General features: G+C 38.0%; 1 protein-coding gene across 21 annotated transcripts in view; it reads right to left on the bottom strand.

Annotated features, from left to right (window-relative positions):
* SLC9A9 (solute carrier family 9 member A9) overlaps nt 1-25,712 on the bottom strand; it is a 763,188-nt gene that overhangs the window by 341,168 nt on the left and 396,308 nt on the right. For all 21 annotated transcript variants that reach the window (XR_006222104.1, XR_006222105.1, XR_006222099.1 and 18 more), the window contains one exon: nt 6,789-6,877. Coding sequence is in view for 13 of the 21 variants with exons in the window: in XM_042998717.1 (XP_042854651.1) it covers nt 6,789-6,877 (89 nt within the window). In the remaining 8 variants the exon portion in view is untranslated. The remainder of the gene's footprint in view (nt 1-6,788; nt 6,878-25,712) is intronic.

The following is a 25,712-nucleotide window of genomic DNA, read 5'->3' as shown; positions in this document are numbered from 1 at the left end:
GAAGCTCACAGGTATTCAATTAATTATCCAAAGCCTCCACCATTAGTCATAGAGATGAGGGGCAAACTCCAGCATTCTGGACTCTCAGTCTCCTTTCTACCATATCATCTGGCTTCTCCCACATTCTAAATCTTTTTCTTGAGTTTTCTTACAAAGTCATACACAGCACATCCAATTTGGCATCATTGTTTTTTTTTTTTTTAATTGGAAATTTAAATTTGGATTTGCATTGCTGCCTTTCCATTCAATGGTGATAAACACTCAAAAGATCATCTGGGGGTAATGGAAATAAAATAAGCATCTGGAAAGAATGTGCTATAATGAATATGTCATTGTTTGCTCATAAATGCTAGACAAAGAATCTGGTTTTCAAAAATAAATGCATGGGAAAATCTATGTCAACCCCAACCTGTACTTTAGTAATAAATAAATAAATAAATAAATAAATAAATAAATAAATAAATATACACTAAAATTGCTAGATTTACAAAGATTATAGAATTAAATATAAGACTGGGGCACCTGGGTGGCTCAGTTGGTTAGGCATCCAATTCTTGGTTATGGCTCAGGTCATTATCTCACAGTTTTGTGAGTTTGAGCCCTGCATCAGGCTCTGTGCTGGCGGTGTGGAGGCTGCTTGGGATTTTCTCTCTCCCTCTTTCTCTCTGCCCCTACCCCATTCATGCTGTCTCTGTCTCTCTCAAAAATAAATAAACTTTAAAAAAAATAAAAGAAGAATTAAATATAAATGACTCATTACCTGAATTAGCTGAAAGTGTAATAAAGATTACCAAACATTCATGCATTCATTCACTCATTCATCTATCCATCCATTCAAGGTTTACTGAATAAATGATACTAAGCCCCACAGTTGCTGCTATCACAGCTATTATTCAAAGAATATTTAGTAATAGGCAAAATAGTTTGAACTACAAGTCAAAAGATATAAGTTCAAAGTTTGCCTCTTCCACTCAGTCTTTTCTGTGTTATTCCTTAATTTTTTTTAATGCTTATTTATTTTTGAGAGAGAGAGAGTGTGAGCAGGGGAGGAGCAGAGAGAGAGGAAGACTCCAGGCTCTGAGCTGTCAGCCCAGAGCCCAGTGTGGGGCTTGAACTGACGAACTGTGAGATCATGACCTGAGCTGAAGTCACAGGCTTAACCAACTGAGCCACCCAGGTGCCCCTTCTGTGTTATTCCTATCAGCATATAAAAGTACTGTATTTTTCCACCTTAAAAATAAAAAGATTTTTCTTTTGGCGTCATGTTTCTCTTCAGGTATCATCTCATTTCTCTGTTCCCTTTCACAGCAAAACTCCTTTGAAAAACAAGTCTGTACATGCAGTTTCCAATTTCTTTCCTTCCATCCTCTTTTGAACCTATTATAATTAGGCTTTCACCCTGACACTCTACCAATATGACTCTTATCAATATCCTCAATGACATTCATTCTCTTCATCTTACTTGGCCATCCAGCAAAATTTGGCTGAATTCATCATGCTCCTTTTTGAGACACTCTCTTCATCTGATTTCCAGGACACCATACTTTTCTTGATTTTTCCTTCTCCATACTGGCTACTATCTCTCAATCTCCTTTACTGGTTCCCAATGTCTTACCATTGGAGTGCCTCAAGACTTGGTTTCTGATCTTTCCTCTATTTCTCTCTTAGACATCTCATCTAAGAGTTATAACCAGTTTCATGTTTTTAATATCATCTCTATACTGATGACATCGAAAACTATACTTCTCACCCAGACTTCTCTCCCAAACTCCAGAATTCTAGGTCCAACAAGGTACTCAATAGCTCCATTTTATTGACCAATATACATCTCAAATGTAACAAGTCAACATCCAATTGTCTCTCAAACCTGCTATCTTGCAGTGCTCCTTGGCTAATAAATGACACCTCCATTCTTTTAAAATTTAAATATTATCATGCCATGCCTTTACTTAACAACCTCCAGTGTTTCCTTGCCTTGTATAGGCTCTCCATGACCTGTTCCTTGTCACTGCTTTGCTACTGTCTTTCATATTTTCCCCTGGTCCACTTTACCTCAGCCACATTGGTCAATTTGACCCAGGTGGCCTTTGTATCTGTTGTTCTCAGTTCCTGGACAGCTCCATTCCAAATGTCCATGTAACTCTCTCTTTTTCTTCTTTCAGGTTTTGCTTTCTTATTGCAACCTTCCCTGACCACCCTATCTAAAATTGCAACCCTGTTTTCCCATACATGCACTCCTAACTCCCTTGTCTGCTTTATTATTGGCCTATGACTTGTCATAAGCACACTATATATTTAGCTTGTTTATTCTGATTATAACAAAATCTCCCCTACTAGAAATTCTTTTTTGTTCACTCTTGTACCCCATCACCTTGAACAGGGGCTGGCACAAAATAGGCCCTCAGAAAATATTACTTGAATGAACGAAGGTAGTCAGTGATAATAAAATAAGCTACCTTTTAGGTAAAAAGGTAAGTAGAAAGTAAATGAGGGAAGTATGTCATACATGTTAATGCATAATACATGTTAATTATTCCAATTAATACTATATCTCTTGTGTATCTGTTGAAAATAATTTTTATGTGGGAACTGCAGGAAGGGAAGGAGAAATTCTAGTTAAAAGGGAGTGGTATGGAAGTATATGGTTTTGCAAGTTAGCCTCAGGCAAAGTAAAGAGAGCTTTGGAAACACCCTGGAGTTTGGCCCAGATCACCAGCTCCCAGGTCTGCTTAGCAAGTGAGGACATGAAGGAGGAAAGGGCTGGGAGGCAGGCTGGGATTTGTATGGGTAGTGTCATAGGGTCTGTACGCAGTCTTCTGGATGGTTCAGGGTGAGACCTCGAGGCTCACAGACTTCTATGTGCTCATGTCCATCTTGAGCATCTGTAGTAGTTTTCAGTTTCTAGGGCAAGAGTCCAGGCTTATAGTATTTGTCTATCTCTAGGGCTAGGTGTGCATACCTTAAAGGAAGTGCTTTGCTATGGAAATATAAATCTTTATGGTGGGTAACAGCAATGATGTCTCTATTATGCTGCTTTGTGCCTAACACATAGAGATGTTACATGTGTTTTTCATAGGTTGGAGTGAAAATTAATTTGCAAAACATATTTTAAAGTGAAAATGCTTAAAAACTGAGAACAAACTGAGGGTTGATGGGGGGTGGGAGGGAGGGGAGGGTGGGTGATGGGTATTGAGGAGGGCACCTTTTGGGATGAGCACTGGGTGTTGTATGGAAACCAATTTGACAATAAATTTCATATATTGAAAAATAAGAAAGAAAATGAAAAAAAAATAAAGTGAAAATGCAATTTTAAAAAGGCACTATAATTTTTGAAGCTATAAAGGATATATAATTCTTAAAAGTCTTTGTATCCAGATATAGCTATTTGATTAGCTGATATAGCCACAGTCCATGAATACAATTCCTTTATAAATCATATCACTTTTGCATTTTATAATAAAAAGTTGATTTTCACAGATTGTCCCTAGACTTTACTAATTAACTTCCCTTGTTCCCATTAAACAGTCCTGGGGACAGAGGCACAGAGCCTGTGCAACTTCTATTTTTCCCACTGACAGTGAGAATAGTGTGGGGAGGTACAAAGAGATATTATTCTCTGTAACCATGTATTATCATATAATATTTTACAAATTTTTCCCTGTTTCAGAAAGGAAATAGTGGTAACCTCTATAATACCTGCCTCAGCCTTTCTTTACAATTTGTAATTGGTTTCCCACATGGAGTTTGAACTTCGCTTGCTACACTGCTACAGATGGAGCCAAGAACTTCTTATCTGTGAAGTTAATTAAAGAACTTCTTATCTGTGAAGTTAATTTCTTTCAAAGTGGTGACCTCAGACTGTACACTAGGGTGGAGAATATGTGCGCGTGTGCATGCATGTATGTTCAAAATATGTACATATGCTAGATATGCATATATTATGAAAGAAAAATAAGTAGAAAATGACAAATCCTGAGAGAAAAGCAATGAAGAAAGGTATGAGAAGGGAAGGGAAGGCATTCATTAAGTTTCTACTATGAATCAGGCACCCAGGAAAGGAGGTAAAGGGGGAAACAAAGATGGAGGGATGCAATTACCTGGATGTTAAAGAATGAACTTGTAAAAATCCCCTTTCTTAAAGAAGAGTACTGTAAGAAAGGATGTTGGCAGTCCATCAGGGAGTGCTTGTCAAGTCATTCAGAGGAGAACAGAAGTCTGTGGGGCACTGATTTTGGCTTTGTCTCCCCTAGGTGCTGGGTTGCTGTCTCGCCATGGGATGAGTTAACTTTGAAGTTCTGCTGAGCAGTCTAGATAGCATGACTTAAAAGTGCGAGTCCCTAACCAGAGTTCAGTTCCCCAGAATACAAATGCTCAGAGAACCAGACAAGGTCAGGAAAAACCAGCCCAAGGCATTTCCCTTTAAACCCTAGGGAATGCAGTAGTCTCTATAATTAAAAGGATTCCTATACTGGAAGTTTCTAGGTATTGGTATCATTTTTTTTTTTTTCATTTTTAAAAACTGTGGGTCCATAAAATGTCTCTAATTGTATCTTTATGATTCCTCTGATTGTAAGAGGGGGAAGGGTGACCTTGCAGAGTCCCTGGGGAGGCAGGAGATAGGGTCAGGTCCAGCTGAGCTTGGGACATGAAAAGAGAAAGAGAAGAAAACAATTAACTATTTTAGAGAGCTTTAAGGTAAGTCTTCAAAAACTCCTATTTAGGTTTTGCTAAGATGTCACTTTGGCTTCCCCCACTCCCACTGCGCCAATATCACATCAGATATCTTCAGCACTGATAAGCTTATTATAGAAGATTCTCTGCCTCCATTTGCATTTTGGGGTAGATTATACTTTGGTCCAATTCTTCATTATTCTCTATATCCATACTCCTTACCATATAACCTTGCAGTGCTTTCCCACTGTGGGCTGGTGACCTGCTCAGTCTCTTGACCTTGGGCTCAGGCATGTGATTTTCTTTGGCCAGTAGGATGTGGAAATGTGATGCAAGCAGAGGCTTGAAATGAACTTGCACATTGGGGCTTGTTCTTCTGCTAGGAGAAGAATGACAGACAGGTGGCACTGGCACATGCCCCAGCCAAGCCCACCTTAGACTTAAATCCTGCAGATGTGTGCAAAATAAATGTTTCTTTTTGAATGCCACTGAAGTTAGGTTGTATGGTTGTTTGTTACACAGCAAAAGGTAACTAATACAAATGCTATTTGATCCATGCTCCTCTTCTTTGCCAGAGTGATGTTTCTAAAATGGAACACCACTTATCCTAAAATTACTTTGCTTAAGATACATTAGTGACTTCTTGTTATGGGCTGAATCCCATCCCCCACCCCCCCAACACCAACTCCCTACCCTTCGTCAAATTCATATGTTGAAGTCCTAACCCCCAATATCTCAGAAAATGACCTTATTTGGAAATAGGGTCATTTAAAATATAATTAGTTGAGTTAAAATGAGGTTATACCAGAATAAAGTGGGCCTCTAATCTAATGTGACTGGTGTCCTTATAAAAAGGGGAAATTTGGAGACAGACATACTCTTAGGAAAAATGTCATGTGAACATGAAGGTAGGGATCAAGATGATGTGTCTACAAGTTAAAGAATAACAAAGATTGCCAGAAAACCACCAGAAGCTAAGAGAGAGGAATAGAACAGATTCTCCTTTACGGCCCTTAGAAGGAAATAATCCTGCTGGCACCTTGATCTTAGACTTCTACATTTCTCAGACAATACTTTTCTGTTGTTTAAGCCACTCCCCATTACCTCTAGGATAAAGTCAAAACACTCTTTCACAAGGTATGAAAGTCCTTTCATAAACTGGTCTCTGGCTTTATCTATGGTTTCAACCCTCACTGTAGCCTTACCCCATTCCCTAGTTACAGTGCTTTGATCAGCTGCTTCAGAGATTTTGTCCACCCTCAACTTTGGTTTCAAATGCCCTTCATACTGCCTTCCCACCCCCTACTAGGTTCCACATGATTACCTAATTAACTTCTATCTGTATTTCAAGCTTAAGATCAGATATCATCTCTGGAAACTTTCTCTTCACCTTCCCAATTCTAGCTACAAGATGATGCCCTATTGAATGCTCCCCAAACACACTATACAGATATTTCTATCACAGTCCATATCACACTGTGGATAATTAGTTGTTCATTACACGTCCTTACCCTCATCAACAGACTTGATAATGAACATCTTAAAGACAAGGTCATATCCCACGTCCTTTTATTCCTAGTACCTAGCATAGTGCTTGGCACAGAGGGGCTGTGCAGCACATGTTTGTGTAAGGAATCTATATCCAAACACATGTGTTTTTGGCATATGGAAGCTACATTCCGCTAGTGTGACAACTGGCAGCTGAGTTTACGGAGTAGCGAAAGCACCCAATTAAAGACCAAACATTACTTCCTTATTCTTCTTCATTTCCTTCTCTCTGTATAACTACCCAGTCTCACATGCTTTATAATGCTTTTAGATGTAAGTGACTGTGAATTATTACCGACTGTGGGCCTTTCATCTTCAAGACTGACAGTCTATGTTCCACATTTCTCAGGAGGGAGAGACTATTATAACTATATTTTTGCTTACCAAGAGAATTGTTAATGGTTATCCTGGAGGAAAAAAAAAATCTATAAATATCCAACCTATAATGAAGCCTTAAGCGTACTTTCTTCCTTCGCTAATGAAATTCTTTCCAAGTGCATTGGCAGACTTGCTACATAACCATTACACTGTGAAAAGAGACAAAGCCTGTAGTGAATTTTTTCTTTTACCTGTTTAGTCCTCGTTTTGGAATCCAATGACAGATTGTTGTAGGTATAATGTGCCTGGGTGACTCCACAGAAAAGAACAGCGACTATTCCTGAAATTCAAAAACATACTGGTCAAAATCAATTTTCTCTGCCATCTAAGCCAAAGGGTAGGGCCACCTCAGCTAGACGAAGATGGACTAGGTGTCAGTAGAGCTACTTCTAACAATTACCATGACGTAATAGTCTCTAAAATTAAAAGGATCCTATATTGGGGTATACCTTGCTACTTGTTTTAAACATGGGTCTTACAGGATTAACCTAAAGAAAAGTATTAAGAAGCACCTTCTTCTCTTGTCATGAGTTAAAAAAGTTATGCTTGGAGAAACATGAACAAAAGACTATATAATCAACTCTGGGCTTCTCCTAGCCAGTGCCAACTGCTTTTTTTGCATTTTATACTAAATGCTGGCATATTCGCTCAAACTTTGGCTTTTCACTGGGTACCCTGATGAACCTGAAGAGGTTCCCATCATACACAGTATTAAAAACCATGAATCACAGATCTAAGAAATCCACAAGGGTTTTGTTGCTCATGCTGATGCCTCTACTTGCCAAGCACAAGAGAAAGGTCCTTGTTTGCCCCTATGCCTCCTTGACAGAGCTGGGAGTTCTGTTAATGCTGCTGAAGAATCACATGAGCACATCCAAGGCACACACTCCTTGCAGGTAAGCTGGTCTGTTCTTGTGTGTTTCCAACCCACAGTGGGCTCTCAGCTGCTTCTAGGCTAGCTGCAGGATTTATTTCTTAAGCCATCAGTATACCTAGCTTTTTTTTTTTTTTAATTTTTTAAAATTTATTTTTGAGAGAGAGAGAGAGAGAGACTGACTGAGCACAAGCAGGGTAGGGGCAGAGAAAGAGGGAGACACAGGATCCAAAGCAGGCCCCAGGCTCTGAGCTGTCAGCACAGAGCCCAAGGCAGGGTTCGAACTCATGAACCATGAGATCATGACCTGAGCCAAAGTTGGCTGTTCAACTGACTGAACCATCCAGGCGCCCCCAGTATACCTAGCTTTAAATGATACATGAAACCATACATACATTAGATGTTTCCTGGGGACAGAGGAGTAGCAACCCTGAGACAGATGTGTCATTTGTCTCTGGGCTGTTATTCTCTGTTATCCCTCCTGAGCTGGGGTATGGAAGTGGTGGGGGTGGCATTCTACTTTGGATTAAATATTCTATTAATTATGGGAAATTGAGCATAGAGGAGGGCTTTGGGAAAAACACAAGATGTAAGTATTCCTCAAGTCAGACCAAGGGGATTGAATTGAATTTCAAGCAGCAGAATCTTTCCAACTAAAAACACTCATAAATTAAATGCTGATGATTCTTAAGAGTATAGAGATATGTGAACTGAATACTGACATCGCAAATGAATCTGCAATAAAGAATTTTAAAGAACCAAGCATTTTTTAAAATGTTTAGACTGGATGCTTCTATTTATACGTCGGTTATTTCTTGGATTGGCTTTGGATAAAATATTGCTATGGCACATTTACCTAGTACAAGTGCACAAACATTTATATTACTTATTTTCTTTTAATATGCTTCAAAATTTTAGGCAAAAGGATAAAAATGACTAGGAAATTTTGCCAAGAAATATATATGCAGTAAGCATTCTATAGATTTTTGGGTAACTTTTCAGTTTCTTAGCCTCTCCTCAGAAATACTAAGAAAAGGATGCTTACAAAATATTATATGTCACTCTTCACAAATATTCTATTAAAAAACAACCAATACCAGAGAAACTTTTAGGGTACTGAAGCACTTTAGGTACTTGAGGCACTAGGAAGATTGCCATGCATGTTATTTTGTTATCAAATATTTTTCTTTCTTTATTTAAAAACATAATTTATCTCTCTCTGCTGATTCTGTAGTCTGTTGGAGATTTTTCTGGGTGAGGTTTAGCTGACCCTCCCACTGATGTGGAAATGTTTTGATATACATATTGATTTGTGGAGAAGTGGTGAATAAAAAGGGTGGGAGTACGTGTGGGTAGTGCCTAAATGTATTCTGAGAACAAGTGGTAACAAAGAAGTGTTATAAAGGATAGGGAGGGGATTTAAGATCTGCTGAATGCCTACAGTGAACCAAGAATGCACCATTTTGTAAAAATCATCTTATTTATTGCATTGATTTATTACCTCCCAACAGGCTTAGTACTATTAATCAGCTCTTCCTACTGTCTTCCCCTTTCCAGTAACAGCATCTCCATCCTTCTTGCTGTTCAGGCCAAAACTCTGGGATCACCCTTTACTTTTCCTCTCTCTGTAAGTCAGTGATTTTGTTGGCTGGTCCTTTGAAACTTACCTGAACCCAGCCACTTCTCAATGCTTCCTCCCCTAACACTCTTTTCCAGGCCACCATCACTTTTTTTCCCCCCCTAGATTACAGATTCCTGATTGGTCCCCCTGTGTCCACTGTTGGACTCTCACAGTCTAGCTTCCACACAGCCAGAGTGATTCTTTGGACAATGCAGATCATGTCAATCGTCTGTTCTAAACTTTGTAATGGATCCCCATGATGAAAAGGCCCTGTAGGATCTAGTCCTGCCTCCTTTTCCCCTTCCTACAGATCTCTGAGCTCATCTCCCACTATCCTCACCCCTTGCTGTACACTATATCCTTGCTAAGCACGTTCTACTGCAGTGTCTTGAGCTTCTGGTTCCCACTGTTTGGAAAGCTGTTCTTCATATATCCACATGGTTCCCTCCCTCCCTTAAGATGTTACATTATCAGACAGGCCTTCTCTATGCATTCTATAAAAATGGCCCTTCTCATCATTCTCTACTTGCCTATCTTGCTTTATTTTTGTATATTATTCACTGCCACCTAACATTTTCTATATTCATGTGTTTATTTTCTGCTTTCCAGCATTGCAAAGGAAAGCTCATGGAGTGCACAGGGATTCATTGGTCCCTAACCCTTTGAGCAAAGCCAGGCACATGGTAGGCATTCAGCCAGTGTTTGTTGAATAAGTTAATGAATATCCCTATTCCCATGTAACAAGTAAGAAACAAAAGTAATTTACTCAAGGTCACCTTGAAAGTGGCAGAGCTGAGATTCACAATTTCACAAACTCCCTGTGCTTTTCTGCCTATATTAGACTATCTGTGAATGTTTTAAGGTAATCTTAAACCATCTGAAAAAATATCATTTCTGATGTCCCAGGGAAATAGAGATAGGAGGATTACATATCTGAGGTGGCTGGATATCTTGTTTTCCCTAGTAGCTTCATTGGTTTTCCTTTCTTCGCCTCCATTAGACTACTAACAGGCAGTGTTTCTGCTAATCCTTTTTTTGTTGTTGTTGTTGTTTTTTTTTTTTTTTTTTTTTAGCTCTGTGTATAGATACGTCACACAAACAATGAAAAGTGTACCTATCTGACCAGATGCTTGGTGTTGTAATTAAAACAACTGAGTTGATCTTGAACCCTTAGTATTAGCTACATAATCATAATTCTATACCTTAGTAATTAATTAACTCACACAAATTACTGTAATTAGTATGACTTTTACAAGCCAAAACATATTTCGAAAATGTCTCATCTAAATAAACCTATTATCTATAAATTCTCTGCCATGTAAGCAAATTCAGAGTTGAGAGTTTTCTACCTTACAGAAGTATATTTTAATTGTCATTATATTTTTGCATACCTCTGCCTGTTAGCACTAGTTGTACTACTGTTGTGTGGGGCCCTAGACAACTCTCTTACATGCTCTGCAACTCAGATTCTCAGCTGTACGAGGAGAGGGAGGGGCACCAAGTGCTCTTTGTGCGGGTCAGTAAACTAGTGTCTCAGCTCCAAACCCAGTCTCTTGTGCTTGCCCTGTGATATGGGCCTGGGACCATGCAGACCACGTCTTCCTTTGCCACAGCCTGTTGAGCTCTGCTAATATGAGTTCCAGAGGGAGGCTAGGATGTGAGAAGGGGAAAGGCCTTGCTCCCTTCCTGTTTGCTTGCTGCTCCTGTCAGTTGCATCTCAGCCATGGTTCTTCTCAATAGCTTTTTGAAATTGGTTCAAGCCTCATAGGCCCCACTCAGAAGTCTGGTTCCCAGCTTCAGCAGTTACCTCTTAGGAAATTCTAGATTCTCTTCCCTTTGCTTCTCCTGGCCCAGGGTTTACACTTGCTTCCTGTAATTACTACCTGTGTTGCCTCAGTGCCCCCGTTCTATTTTTTCAGGTCTCTATCATCTGTATACTCAATCTCCTGCATTAAACTCTGGGCATAGCTAGTTGGTTTCTCTTTTCCTGATGAATCCTGACAAGTCCTCACTTGTGGGTCCCTTCTCATTGTAAACTTTGATGGTTCTCTGAAACCAGTGAAGCCATGTCATCTGGAAATAAGATCCAACCTGTATCCTCCTGTTATGACTGGGACAACAGGGGATGTCAATGGCAGCTGTGATGCCATGCCAAGTTCCATTCCTACTTATGGAAGGAATTGACATTTTTAAAAAGTGATGGGAGTTTGAGCCAGTAGATTAGAAAAAGAGGCTTGGGGGAAGGGAGTAAGTTAGGCCTAGAACTACTAGAGAGGCATGGGCTATACTTGGACTTGTGTCTTCTGATTTCCAGTCACATGATCTTTTCAAAATATGAGCACTATCCTACAAAGAAGTGACTGCCTTGAAGTGTGAGAAGTTTCCTATGATCTGAAATGTTTGGGTTGAATGATTATCTGCCAGAGCTGCTGTGGAAAAAATTTCTTTTCCTAAAGTTTGGATATACTCCAATTGTGTGGGTCTGTCATTTTCCTATATATTACTTTATTAATTCACTAGGATTAGCACCTCAATTTAGTCTTTTTTTGTTTTTTGTTTTTGAATTTTTATTTATTTTGAGAGAGTGTGGGGAGGGGTGCACAAGTGGGAGAGGAGCAGAGAAAGGGAGACAGAGAGAATCCCAAGCAGGCTCTGCAGTGCCAGCACAGATCTTGATATGGGGCTCCATGCCATGAACCATGAGATCATGACCTTAGCCAAAACCAAAAGTCAGACACTGAACCTACTGAGCCACCCAGGTGCCCCCCCGACCCTTTTTTAAAGTTTAGGACAAGGAACTAATACTGATTCCAAATGAATCAGACATTTTTAGTAGAGGCAGCCCAACTTTCTCAAAAGGTAAAGACAAGATAAATTTATAGATTTTCAAATATCCTTTTAAGTTTACACAGGCAATTCTTCTAAAGTAAAATTTTAAAACATACCATTATCATACCTTCTAATCATAAAAATTTTTTCAAGAGCTATGAGGTTTAAAGATAAACTCAGGAAGTCTCCTGGGTATAGAAAAAAAAAGTGTTTCTAAATCTTTAGACCACAAACTTTCAGGTCAAAGGACACTGAAAATGGTGAATTCCAATGTCTGTGTCTAAGTGACAGACACAGCTCACCTCAGAGGAACCCACTTCCTTTCTTTTCTCTTACTGCCGTTTCTTACCCCTCTGTTTTGCTTGTCCCTCTCATTCCCAGCCTGTGCTTAATTTACAGCGACCCTACTATCCTTCCCATATATCAGAAGCTTCTTGGGGGAGCCTGGGTGGCTCCCTTGGTTGAGTTTCTGACTCCTAATTTCAGCTCAGATCATGATCCCAGGGTCATGGATGGAGCCCCAAGTCGGACTCTGTGCTGGCAATGTGGAGCCTACTTAAGATTCCCTCTCTTTCTCTCTCTGTCTCTGTCTCTCTCTCCCTAAGCTCCTTTCCCCTACTCACCCTGTCTCTTGCTCTCTCAAAAAAAAAAAAAAAAAAGAAAAAGAAAAAAAAAAAGAAAAAAAAGAAAGAAAAGAAAAGAAAAAAGAAAAAAGGAGCTTCTTGATCCCACCTGAAAGCTCAGGTGGCCTGAGCATCTGTGGCCTGAAGCATCTGAATTTGGCAAGAGAGATTTCAGAACTTTACCTAATGCCTCTGGAATGTTAATCTACATTTGAATCGCCTGGAAATCTTGTTGAAATGCAGATTCTGGGTGTGCCTGGGTGGCTCAGTCCTTAAGTGTCTGATTCTAGATTTCAGCTCAGGTCAGGATCTCACTGTGTCTGAGATCCAGCTGCACATCAGGCTCTGAGCTGACAGTGTGGAGCCTGCTTGGGATTCTCTTCCCCCCACCCTCTCTGCCACTCCCTCACTTGTGTGCGCACTCTTTCTCAAAATTAATAAATAAACATTTAAAAAATGCAGATGCTGCTTCAATAGGCTGGGAGTAGAGCCCATGATTCTGCATTTTATACTACCAGGGATGTCTGTGCTACTGGTCCTAGCATTGCATTTTGAGAAGCAAATCTCTGACCAACACTTTGGCATTAAGTATCAATTAATTCACTTTTGTTGTGGCTTGGTTTTGACCTTGTACCATCCAAAATGTCTTTCGCTAACTATAAAAAAAGTTTTAAAATTCCATATCTGTATTTTAGTCTCCATTTTTATTCACGTAACTTTCTAGAATTGACATGATTCTATGAAGTAATTTCAGTTTCATGGACATTTGAGGAGTTTAAAATTTTTTCATTTTGGGATTATTTGTTTTTAATCCCAGCAATACTAGAATGTGAAAAGAAATTACTTGCATGGAATAAAATTGATAGTATATTTTACTATCAATAGTTCAATAAATCTTTCCCCCTCAAAGAAAAAGCAAACAAATCAAATTCTTTGATCACAATGTTATAAAATTGGAAGTTAACAAAACCATACCTTAAAAAATGTATCCATTAGGGCTTTTTAACTATATTCTCCTAGATGAAATTGAAGATGAAATCAAATTTGAAATTTTAGCTCATGTAAAATAAACAGCAATAAGTGTAGAGTAAATTCTTTATCAACACCAATGAGATAAAACCAGATTACTCAGAGGAAAGTTTACAGTCTTACATGCTTTCCATTAGGAAAAAGAAAAGGAAAGGAAAGGAAAGGAAAGGAAAGGAAAGGAAAGAAAAGAAAAGAAAAGGAGAAAAAATGGACTGTTTACCTCAAGAAGCTAGATAAGAGACATAACAATGGACCCAAAGAAAGTAGAATTAAAAACCTAAAAAAAAAAAAAAAAAGAAAAAAAAAGGAAAAAAGAAATAGTCAAAGAGAACATACAAAAACTAGATTTGGTCAGTAAAATTAAGAATTCTAGGGGTGCCTGGGTGGCTCAGTCAGTTAAGTGTCTGACTCTTGATTTTGGCTCAGGTCATGATCTCAAAGTTTTGTGAGTTTGAGCCCAGCATCAGTCTCTATGCTGATGGTGCAGAGCCTGCTTGGGATTCTCTCTCTCCCTCTCTCTCTCTGCCTCTCCCCTACTTGTGCTCTCTCTCTCAAAATAAATAAATAAACTTAAAAAAAAAAGGAGTTTTAAAGTAACAGTATGGTTCATGCCCCTCAGGGCTTGGGGTCCATCAGGGCTTTATCCTGCCCAGGTACCACTCACTCTCTGTTCATGGCTGCAGATAGAAAAAGAGTAATGTTGGCCAATGGCTTCACTCATCTAAGAGACAATTTTTCTTATTTGGATAGCACCCATCTGTCTTACAGGTCTGTTCTGAGTATAAAGCCATATGATGGATATTAACATGCTTCATAAATTAAACATTAATAAGTAAGTACATGTAAGGTTTTACTACAATTACTAGAAGTAGATGAAAGGAAGAAGACATGAAAAGAAGGAATAACTTAGAGAAGCTCATTCCATGGATAGACACAACAATACTTCTGGTTTAATAAACTGCTGGGGGAAGAAGTACAAAGCCTCTAGTACATGTCTTGCATATTCTATGCCCTTAATCATTATTTATTACCATCTCTTCCACAGTAACTCCTGCATCAAGGAAAAACAAGTGAAAATGTACTCCTTATTCCTAGTAATCCAAACTTAGACAATTCTCAGTAATACTACAGTGAAGGTACCAGATTTTTGCAAGTTACCTTGGGTGTCTGCTATCATCTACTCAAATTCTATTAGTCTACTGAGGTCATTCAATGAGCAAAGCACAGGTTATGGCTATGGGGGACACAAGGATGAATAAACCTGGTCTGACATCCCAAGCAGCTTTTTATCTCCTAACAGAGACAGCATGTACACAAAGACATCTAATAGCAGGTATAATGTAGTAGGAGACAGGAAAACAGAAATCCTGAGACGGTGTGATTTCTTTTGGGCTGTGGTAGGTGGAAGAGACATGGGGAAAATTTCCCTAAAAGATGCAGAGGCATTAGGGCTTTGAAAGATAGAAAGAGTTTGATGATGCAGGGTCAGAAGTAAAGAAATCAAGTGAGTGAAGAGGGTGAGGTAGGAGACCGTGGAGCATATATGAGAAGCATGCAGCTTACCTGCACACTTAGGTTTTACTCCATCATAGGTTAGGAAATAAATACAAATTGAGTTTATTAATTATATTTTTCTAAATAAAAAATACAATAAAAGAAACCGTTATTACACTGTTTTCTTAAAATGGTCAAACTAATTACTATAAGCATAAAAGCATTTCATTTACATGTTTCATTAGTCCTGGCATCCATAAAAATGTGAAGCCTGCAGTATGCCCATCCTGTGCAGGCAAGTATTATTTCATTTTCCTTTGCAACAAAAGTAAAAACGGGTCATTCTATTTCCATCTCTGCTGCAAAAACAAGCAGTCACTAAATGCAACTGCTATGTTGCATGCCTAAGATCTTGGATTCAAGTTCTATTTACGGGGTCCTGTTGCAACGACGAATGGAATTAAGTACATATATCTGGGTCCACAGGGGGTGGAACATGCTCAAAAAATATCTGGGATCTAAAATAAAAAGGAATTCTGAAAGAAATCAAGAAGTGGCCTAGAGAAAATAATAATACTTTCTGACTCATGTGTATACACAAGATTGCCTTTCACTGTCTGCACGGTGAGACTACAGTGGTGTACAAGATCCCTAAAGGGCTGGCTGCAGGGGCTCATTTATGCAATTTTAAACAAGAACTAAAACCAATACTTTATGACACTAGCTAAAAGAGCTGTTTGAGAAACCACAAAGAGGTACACAGTTAAATTCAAATTAATTGGCAAACAAAGAAATTTAGGGAACAGCATGAGGAGGTCTGTAATTCTCTGGGAAAAATAATGATTCTGCTGGCAAGTAAATTCTTTCCATTGAGATCAGTTTTCATAGGACAATTAACACTTTCTGGTTAATGGAGTGATGTGTACACTGTTCCCCTTGATTCCCATTCTTGGACCCTTTCAGAGAGCATTAGTCCTACTAAATATTGTATATGTATATGTATACATGTACACATAAAACATATGCTCACCTGAGCAAGATTCAGTGTGTGGTTGTAAATCATATAAGGAAAAATGTACTGGGTTGGACATCAAGAGACCTGGGATGTGGTCACAGTTCATCCACTTAACTAGGTGGCTGACTTGTGCAATTTAAATTCATTGCCTGGTCCATTGTCTTCTTCTCAATGAATTCAAGAAGATGGTATTCACCAAATTGGAGTATATAAGAAAACACATTGAAATATGGGAGAAAATATAAAAACTTCATAGTTTTTAATTAGAATTTTTGTGTATTCTCAAGTATGTAAGTACCTTTGTGGGCAAACAATTATGCTTGTGTGCAGACAGGTGCATGATAAAGCTATTTTATTTTATTTTTTTGCCAATAAGGGTCAAGAAATGCTGACAAACACTGCTCTAGATGACCTCTAAGCACTTTCTGGTCTTAAATATCTGTGATCTGAGTGGTTCAGCTTTTACATTTGCTTCAAGGTCTGTGTATACGGATTGAAGAACTACTGGGGCTCCAGAGCTTCACTGTGACTTCCTGTCAACTAGATTACTGGGTGTCTCCCTAGATCTCAAGAACTCGGTCTACACTCCCTCTTTGTATCACCCCCAAACTCCCATAACAGTGTCCACAGACATCAGGCACAGAAATGTAGCTTGGTCAGAAGAAAGAATCTCTGTTTCAAAAAACATTTATCTGCTTTGAAAAGAGAATCAAGAGAAAGTAGTTTTTGATCCTCACATACAAATAGATGTTTTTCTAGACTTATTAGTGGCAGGTCCATTTTCTTCTAATATTTAAATTTTCTTATTCAAGAGTATCTTCACCTATAGTCTCTGTTACTGATAACATTATTCAGTAGTTCTTTTTTCATTAAAAGTTGATGAAGCCCTCAAACACAAAAGCGGAAAAACAAACGTCTGTCACAAGGAGCACGATTTTCTTTGACATTAAATGCAGACTTGAGGGGTTTCTAAGAGTGAAGAATATTGCATTTTTGGACAGGAAATATTGATTATATTATCAGAACAGAGAAAGAGAGTGAGAGAGAGAAAAAATGTGTCTTGCTCTCAGATGGTACTCTGAGGGGCTTTAAAGTTGATGGGTTATTTTTCCATGCCATACTTTTATTTGTTTTTGATCTAGTAAAAAGAGACATTTCTGACAGGTTTCCTACCACCACTGCTGAACGTGAACCTGGAACTGAGAAGTCAAAGATTTAACGAAATGGAAAACTCCTTCAGGGAATATGAAAGATTCCAAGTTTCCAAAGAGTACGATTACTGTCTAGTTCACCATATTTGGCAATACCACAGTTGGCAGATTAATCATGAGTCTGTGGAATACAAGGACATCAATACAGAAAACAGCACGAATCTACGTTCTTATTTCTGTTTTTTTCCAATGCAGTATAGGCATGCATTTAAGAGTTACTTCCTGTCTATGTTGCAAGGTTTATAAATTTCCATTTAAAACAAAAATATCCTTCAAAATGTAGCAGAGGGTATTTATGCAAATTAAACTGAGGTCTGGAGAAGAAGAAAAACACTTTTTCACTTATATCTCTGGCATTCCATCTCAAGCATTGGTGTTCATCAAGCTTACCCTCTTTTCAGTTTTCATTTCCTTCCTTGGAATCAGCTAGCACATTTACACCAAAGTCACTTATCTCTAATGAACAATGTCACTCAAGATTTCCATGTCCAGTTGCCCACTATACCCTTCTATGTAGTTTCCACATTTCTGTAGCATCTAGGAGACTTTTGAATGAAGTAATTTTTGTTTGTCTCTTTCTGTTGCATGTATATTCCCCATTTTGGTGAAATGAACCATTGATCCAGTTGATTTAGGGACTTGGAGTTATCCTTGACTCTTCTTTCTCCTTCACCTACATGTTACATATTTGTGCCATCTATTTTGTGACAATTTTCTACATGCCTATGAAGAAAATGGGTTTTGTAAAAGAACTTTCTTTTTTTTCCCCTATGCCTCCTGGGGTCATGAGGAGACATTAAACATTGACTGAAAACATTTACAGTGAAGAAAGCAGGGGTAAATTTGTCCACTACTCAAGTTACATGTGCAAGGTTGTTTGAATATTGAAATGATGAGCTATTCAGTTCAAGAAAGTGCAGCTGTGAGTTAATGAGTTATTATGCGAGGAGATGCACTTTACACCTGTGTTTATTGAGATGGCAACATTGCGTGTTTGCCCTTGGTTCAGTGTGGTTAACTAAGCCCCTTGAGAATTTTGGGTGCCTATTACTACACTTTGAATGCCTAATATTCTGAGCCTCCAGGTTTTATTTTTTGGCTTGGAAAACACTCATTTGTTTTTAGTGCACCTCATTTGTTAGTGAATTGTTGGCTAATTAAATGGATTCATGTGGTTCTGTCAATATGAAAGCATGAGCAGTTTTAAGCAAAGAGATGTCAGCTAATGACATGTCCTTAGAAGCAAAAACTGGCCAGATATGTTTTAAGAAACAATTCACACCAAGTCCCCTCCCAGTGATTTGTTTTATTTACTGAGATCCAGAAATATATTTTCCACCAATTCATGCAATGCATCACTGGCAAGCCAAATGGAACACATCCACCTCTAAGCTAAAGCCTTCTTAAGAGTTTCAGACAAATTTTTGCCAAGCTGAGAGAGGATGGAGGTAAGAAGTAATGAGCCAACTTACTTAGATCAAGTAAAGTCTCAACACGTCCAGTAACAGTCACTTCATTTGGTAATCTTTCTTCCTTGTCTATTGTAAATGAGAAAGACTTTCCCAAGTTCTCCTTTTCCTGACTACTTACCCTATAAAAGCCTTTCAAGAACTGACCAGACAGATAAGCAGAACCTTAGCTTCCAAGCTTCAACTTTTCCTTATCATGACGATGTAATTAGGCCCTTGTCATTTGAGACCAACAAGAGAACATGCCTGGGTGATGGGCTTGAGATGAATTAACTGTTTATGTTGTGCCTGATGTTTTTGGGTGTTGAGTGCTGCCTTCAGACATCCTGGTTAATCCCTTCGTAAATGTGCCAGAGCATCATTTGTTTTCACCCTTCTACATTTAAAAAGTTTTTCAGAGTTTCTTACTCTCTAAAATCAGACTGCAAAGCCCAATAGCATTACTTAGTAATCAGGAGTTGTTTTTTTTTTCTTTCAGATTTTTACATGTTTTTTTTTTGTTTGTTTTTTGTTTTTTTTTTTGTAGATGGAGATGATTCTAAGGTGAGTAAACAGCAAACTATACCGTTTAACTTTTTGTATGAGAAAATGAGGTGTGCCAGTGGCCTTCCTCCCCCTCCTTTGCCTTCAGTGGATATAAAATATGCCTTAGGAATCTAAAAATGGAACCTGCTTTTATTACAGCAGTGCCTGGAAGCAGAGAAATCATTAGACATGGTGTCAATGTTGCCATTAGAAATCATACTCTTCGTGTGTTTAATGACAGTCCCTGTAAGTTTGCTTCTGGCAAAAACCTGACCCCCAAAGCCTCAGCTGGGAAACAGATTATAAAAATGAATTCTCAAACAACCTGTCCAGCTGTGCTTTTTGGTTATCTTTATAAACTGAAAAGCAGCTTCTATCACAGGATTCAATTCCATTAGAGATTATGCTATAAATAATACTGCCAAATTATTTTCAATATTCAATTTAAAATAATGGCTCAGTAACCTAATGACTTTTAGAAAATAGAACTCTGCACAAGAAAAATTCTACCTGATCAGAAATTAGGTATGCATGTGTACCGGGTACCTCATAGAGAGAACACCTTGGGGTCATGTATTTACTCAAAAGCCACATTTTGTACCTGTACAATGTCTTTCCATTACAAAATAATAAAATCCTTTTACTTTAGCAGTAAAGAAAATTGAGATACCAGTGGATAGGATGACTTATCCTAATCCCTCAGCAAGTGAGCCAAAGAGCCAGAAACCAGAGACATATCCCTAAGTGGCTGATTTTGTAAGTTGAGTGGGCACATCCATATACATTCTCTTCTTTCTATGCTCTCCTGGCTTGAAAGAACTCCCTAAAGTCCATTTCTATCTACATACTCTCATCCTCTAGGAAGACTTCTTCCTTGCATTTGACATTTTGCCCAGTCTTCCCAAATAAAAGTTTTCTCAAACTACACTTGTATATTTCCAACAGCAGAGAACCAAACTTCTGGCTAACAGAAATCAGAACATTCATTTGCATGTCTAAAAGCCACTTGTTTCTATAAAACTAAGTTCTTCTATATGACTATTGAACATTTGCAGGTGCAATTTCCAAGTGACTGAGATGAGGTGGCTGCAAATGTGGCCCTTGAAGTAAAAGATAATCAAAATAAATCAAATGATCATCATCAAATTAGTAACAACTGAAAGTGAAAGCAGAAGATGTGGTAATGAGCAAGCTCCCCTCACACTGGAGTGTTCATAATGAATCTTATAAGAAGCTGAATCAAAAATGATAATGAACACTGTGCAAACTGTCTTTAAAAGCTTGATCCTTTTTGTTTGCCTATGACTGTGCATCTGGCATAAGAGGGTCCCAAGTGTCCTAGCCTAGAGGCTGCGCTGTCTTTGAGTCTCTTTCCCTTCTGATCTGTCACCAAGTTATTCAGTTTCTTTTGTGGAAATACATCATGGATAATTCCTTCCCTTGTACCATTTAGGTTTCTTTGTTTGCAAGCAATAAACACTGATTCTGGCTACTGTCATCAGAAAAGAATTTATTGGAGGGAAGAGTGATAGCTCTGAGAAAAAATGTACAAAGGCAGCCCCAGGAATCTTTGTCAGGAATAAATAGGGGGTTTCAACAGGGCTTTGCTGTTGGAAAGAACAGGTGCCAACAATCATACATCCTTCTATCTCCCTTAAAGGATCACATCCTAGGCAGAGAGTGTCTGATTGACCTTGCTTCAGATGTCCCTATTCTCTTTGGTAGGGGAGGCTGGGACACTTTGATCAACAAGATGGTATCTGAGGAAGGAGGGGTAGTTTTCTAAGCAACAACAGGATGCTATTACCAGTGAAGAGGAGAATGGGTGATGGGTAGCCCAAATCAATGTATGTCTATTATATTCCTCTCAACTAGGCTCTTGTTTCCTCAGGTCTATGTATCTGTATTTTAACTTAATAGTGAAGCAAATGAAATTTCTGATTAGTGTGATTTCTGATATATTCTTTAGTTGATGTATAAATCTGCTCTGGAGTATACTGACCAGTGGACATATACAATCTTTAAGAATGTTATCAGGCACAGGTCACTCATTACCTTATAAAGCAATCTGTTATTCAGATTTTGGAAATTTTTCCTCTTGTTGAGCTAAAATCATTCATTCAATTGCTGAAAAGATAGTGAGTGCCCAGAAGGCTTCAGTCATACTTTTGGTGCTAATACAGCCCTCACAGATCTGACAGTCTGATGTAACTTTGGCCTATCAATCCTAATTCTACCCATCAGCTCTAGTTCTAGATTTCAGAACTACAGGGAATAGATTGAATAGCCTATGAAGTCTAGATGCACATAAACAAACAGTAGCCAGTTAAAAACTATAATGGAAGAAGTTTTGATTCATCCGCATACCCTCCAATATAAGATAGTTTAAAAAGTACTTAAGAAGAAATTTGTAGTTGGAGTGTGACGACAACTATAAAAATTTACTAAGGATCATAAAAGATGACTTGAATAAATGGAGAGACGTAACATATTCCTGGGTGGGAAGACTCAGCATTGTAAAAACACCACTTCTCAAATTAATCTAAAAATTTAATGCAACCACAATCATAATCCCAAAGTTATTTTCTGCTTGAAACTTAACAGTTACTTTCAAGTCCATCTGGAATAATAAAGATGTGAGTATAGCAAAGAAGCTCTCGGAAATGAGGAAAGGGGGTGAGGGATGGAGCTACTAGATAGTAAAATGAACAATGAATCTGTAAAGGGTAAATTTTTTAAGTTTCTGTTTTTACGTTTATTTTGAGAGAGCGTGCGCGTGCGAGAGAGAGAGAGAGAGAGAGAGAGAGCTTGCACCACTGGGGGAGGGGCAGAGAGAAGGAGACACAAAATCCCAAGCAGGCTTCAGGCCATCAGCACAGAGCCCAATTCAGGGCTTGAACTCACGAACTGTGAGATAATAACCTGAGCCAAGATCTAGAGTTGGACGCTTACCTGACTGAGTCACCCAGGCACCCCTGAAATTATCAAAACAGTGAAGACCAAAATCTCAGTGGTACAATAGAAAGCCCAGAACCTGCATATATATTTATGTAACTACAGACATGGACATTATATCATAAATACATAGGTTACACTTGAAGGGTGTTAGGGTGAATGGATAACCTTCTAGGAAGATGATCAAGTCCCTACTATATCCTGTACTACATATCAAAACAAATTTCAGTTGGATTCCAATGCAAAAATAAAATTATTAAAAAAAAGTACATATTATCATTAGTAAACACTTGGGCTTTCCATGCAAAAATTAATAAAATCTTAGGCTTTCTAAGGAGGAGATAAAATTAACCACATAAACTTAAAAATGTCCATACTATCTTTTTCCTTTACTAAGCAAACAAAATATAACATATTTAAAAGATAAAACCACAAATTGGAGAATATTTATAGCTTATTTGATAGTCAAAAGGTTAATTTTTTAAAGAAATAAAAAGCTTCTAAAATTCAATGTGACAACCATAAGCATCTCAGTAGGAAAAAGGACTAAGGGCAGAAATAGGTAGTTCACCAAAGGAGAAATATAAACTGCCCATGACATGAAACTAAAATGCTTTCTTGGGTACAAATATAATAAATGTAAATCACAATGAAATGGAGGCTGATTATCAAATTAGCAAGGATGGGTAAGATTTCGTATGGTAAAGATGTAAGTAAATGAGGTCTCTTTCATTGTTTGTGGAAGTATAAAGGGTTACAAAATTTCTGGAAGATAATTTGGATGAATTTTTCCAAGACATTAAGATTTTGGCCTTCCTTTTAACCCAGTAATAGAAATGAATACATCAGTCTATAAGGATGATCATGGCAATCATATGTATAATACTGAAAAGTATAAACAATCAAAAGGAGGGGAGAATAACTATGGCAAGTTGATAGGATATCCTATTAAGCATCCATTAAATAATAGAGAAGAATGTCATGAAAAATAGTCACTATAAATTCTTGAGTGTAAAAAGCAAGTTACTTCAAACTTAAAAAGTATAATTATATTATGCATGAATGTATATATTTAATTAAATGTATGTATATGCATATAATTAGATGCATATAATTAGATGTATATTAACCAATAGTTATTGAGTAAGAAAACAGGTAATTCAAATATCATGTCCTTCTGTGAATCTATACTTTCTAAATTTTCTATAATGTTTATGTATTAATTAGGTAGAAAAACAGACATACTTTGTTTAAAGTAACAGAAATCCTTTTTTCAAATGAAATCTTATGTGAAAACCCAATTGATGGAACCAATAAAAGGGATAGTGTAGGGATGGCAAGCCTAGCACCCTGCTCACTTGGTGGGCATCCTTGAGCACCACTTTGAAATGTCAGGGTTGGGGGTATTCTGCTGAGAAACCAGTGCATGTAAGCACCATCCCTAGGACCTACATGATGGGTTGTTCATGAATGCAGACAAGGCCCCAGGATTGCTGGTTACCTCCATGGTTATTCATCAACTGTTTATAATAGCTTATTCCACTTAGTTCCTTATATTTGTTGTCACATATCCATTTGTTATACACTTTTTAGAAAGTTTTCTAGATTTTAGCTTTGCAATATCTTAGTTTACTTGTGGATTAGAACTAAAAGAATTGTATCATTACCAGAAATAACATTAGATAATTATGTTTTTATTATTATTATTTTAATGTTTATTTATTTTTGAGAGAGAGAGAGAGACAGACAAAGCATGAGCAGGGGAGAGGTAGAGAGAGAAGGAGACACAGAATCTGAAGCAGGCTTCAGGCTCCAAGCTGTCAGCACAGAGCCTGGAGTGGGCTCGAACTCACGAACTATGAGATCATGACCTGAGCCAAAGTCAGACACCTAACTGATTGAGCCACCCGGTGCCCACCCTTAGATAATTATAATTTGATGCCACTCTCTCAGATTTTCTTTGAAGTTGATCTGAGAAATTACTACATAAAGAATACATGTTCATCTTCCCTAAACTATTATTAAAAATATTGTCCCCTATGGTGTTCAAAGGTCCCTTATACAGGGATACATGTGATAAATTCTCCTAAAATTTTAGTACTGGAAAAAAGTTTGTCCATTTTTACAAATAAGTATGATTTCCTTTTATAATGTTGTATTATTCCTGTATAACTCATCATCTTTCCCTTTTGGCTTTGGCTGCCAGAAAGCTCAGAGTTATTATTTATTGCCAAACCACAGCAATGAACAGCTGTCTAATTTTGCAGAAAAACTCTATCCCAAAGCACTTGAGTATTTACTCTCAACTAAATGGTCCCATGATATGCATGGCTCATGTTATGAACTGTCTCAAATCCAATCTGGAAACAGGCAAGGATTAAATAATAAACAAACAAACAAACAAACAAACAGACAGACACATTAGTAATTTAGACTAACCGGGCTTGGTATTTGGCAGTAGAAAATGCTTACACCTAGAGTTTGGTTTGTATCAAATACTTGTTAGGCACATTGCTTAATCTGGAGTACTTCTCTGATGTGCGTGTGTTCTTGGGTGCAGCTGTGGACATTTGGGTCTTTCCACTACCATGGCCCACACATACATTCACCCATCCCATGAGGTGGTCTGTGTGGCATCCAATAAGGATATCAGGTAGAAAAGGGTGGCAAAAGAGAAATGGACAGGTAAACCAGCAATCTGTACAAGGACTATAATCTTTTAAGTAGTTACTAGAACAAGATCTTGCTGAAATGGATCAGAAACTAGAAAGACAATTTTCACACATAAAAACAAACAATTTTTAGGTATTGGTGTGTGTGTTTATTACAATGTTCAAAAGTAGACTTAAAAATAGCAGGTGAGTTAAGAGATTTCTTTACCTTTCTAGAAGGTCAAATATGTATTCTTATTGTTAACCTTGCTTACCTTTTACAACATGTTGAGTAGTGAAAAGGGCATAGAAACTGGAGAAAAGGGAACCAGAATTATTTTGAATGGCTGATGTAAATTTTTTACCTTCATTATTTTAAGGGACACAATTGATCTTTTTCTCTGGAATGAATAAGCTCTTTAGCAACCTCCCTACCAACAGTGGAAGGCACTAACATAACATTGTGTTGTGATGATTTGGATATAAGGGCCGGTAGGGTGGACTCTGATAATGTAGCCTTGGTATATAGTACCCTAAGAACTGGCAGGGTGGCTGTCTGCATCAGCAACAGACACCTTCAAAGTTGTGGGGAATAGCTTGGCCCCTGTGACTCTGCAGTAAGTTGGGTCAGCTGTCCAGAACAACAGGTTATCATTACAAGAAAGATGTGCCAAGCATTTCACAGAGGAGCCAAAACCAATCTATGACCAAGTGGACCAGGCAGGCTCCTGAGACACCAAATATCTTCCTTCTCATGAGGGCTTGCCTGATATTCCACAGATGGAATTTCATTCAAGATAGCAACGCTTCATGCCCAAG

The sequence above is a fragment of the Panthera tigris genome, chromosome C2 (genome assembly GCF_018350195.1).
Source record: "Panthera tigris isolate Pti1 chromosome C2, P.tigris_Pti1_mat1.1, whole genome shotgun sequence".
NCBI lineage: Eukaryota > Metazoa > Chordata > Mammalia > Carnivora > Felidae > Panthera > Panthera tigris.
The sequence above is the reverse complement of the archived record's forward strand: the minus strand, read 5'-3'. Positions and strand labels throughout refer to the sequence as shown.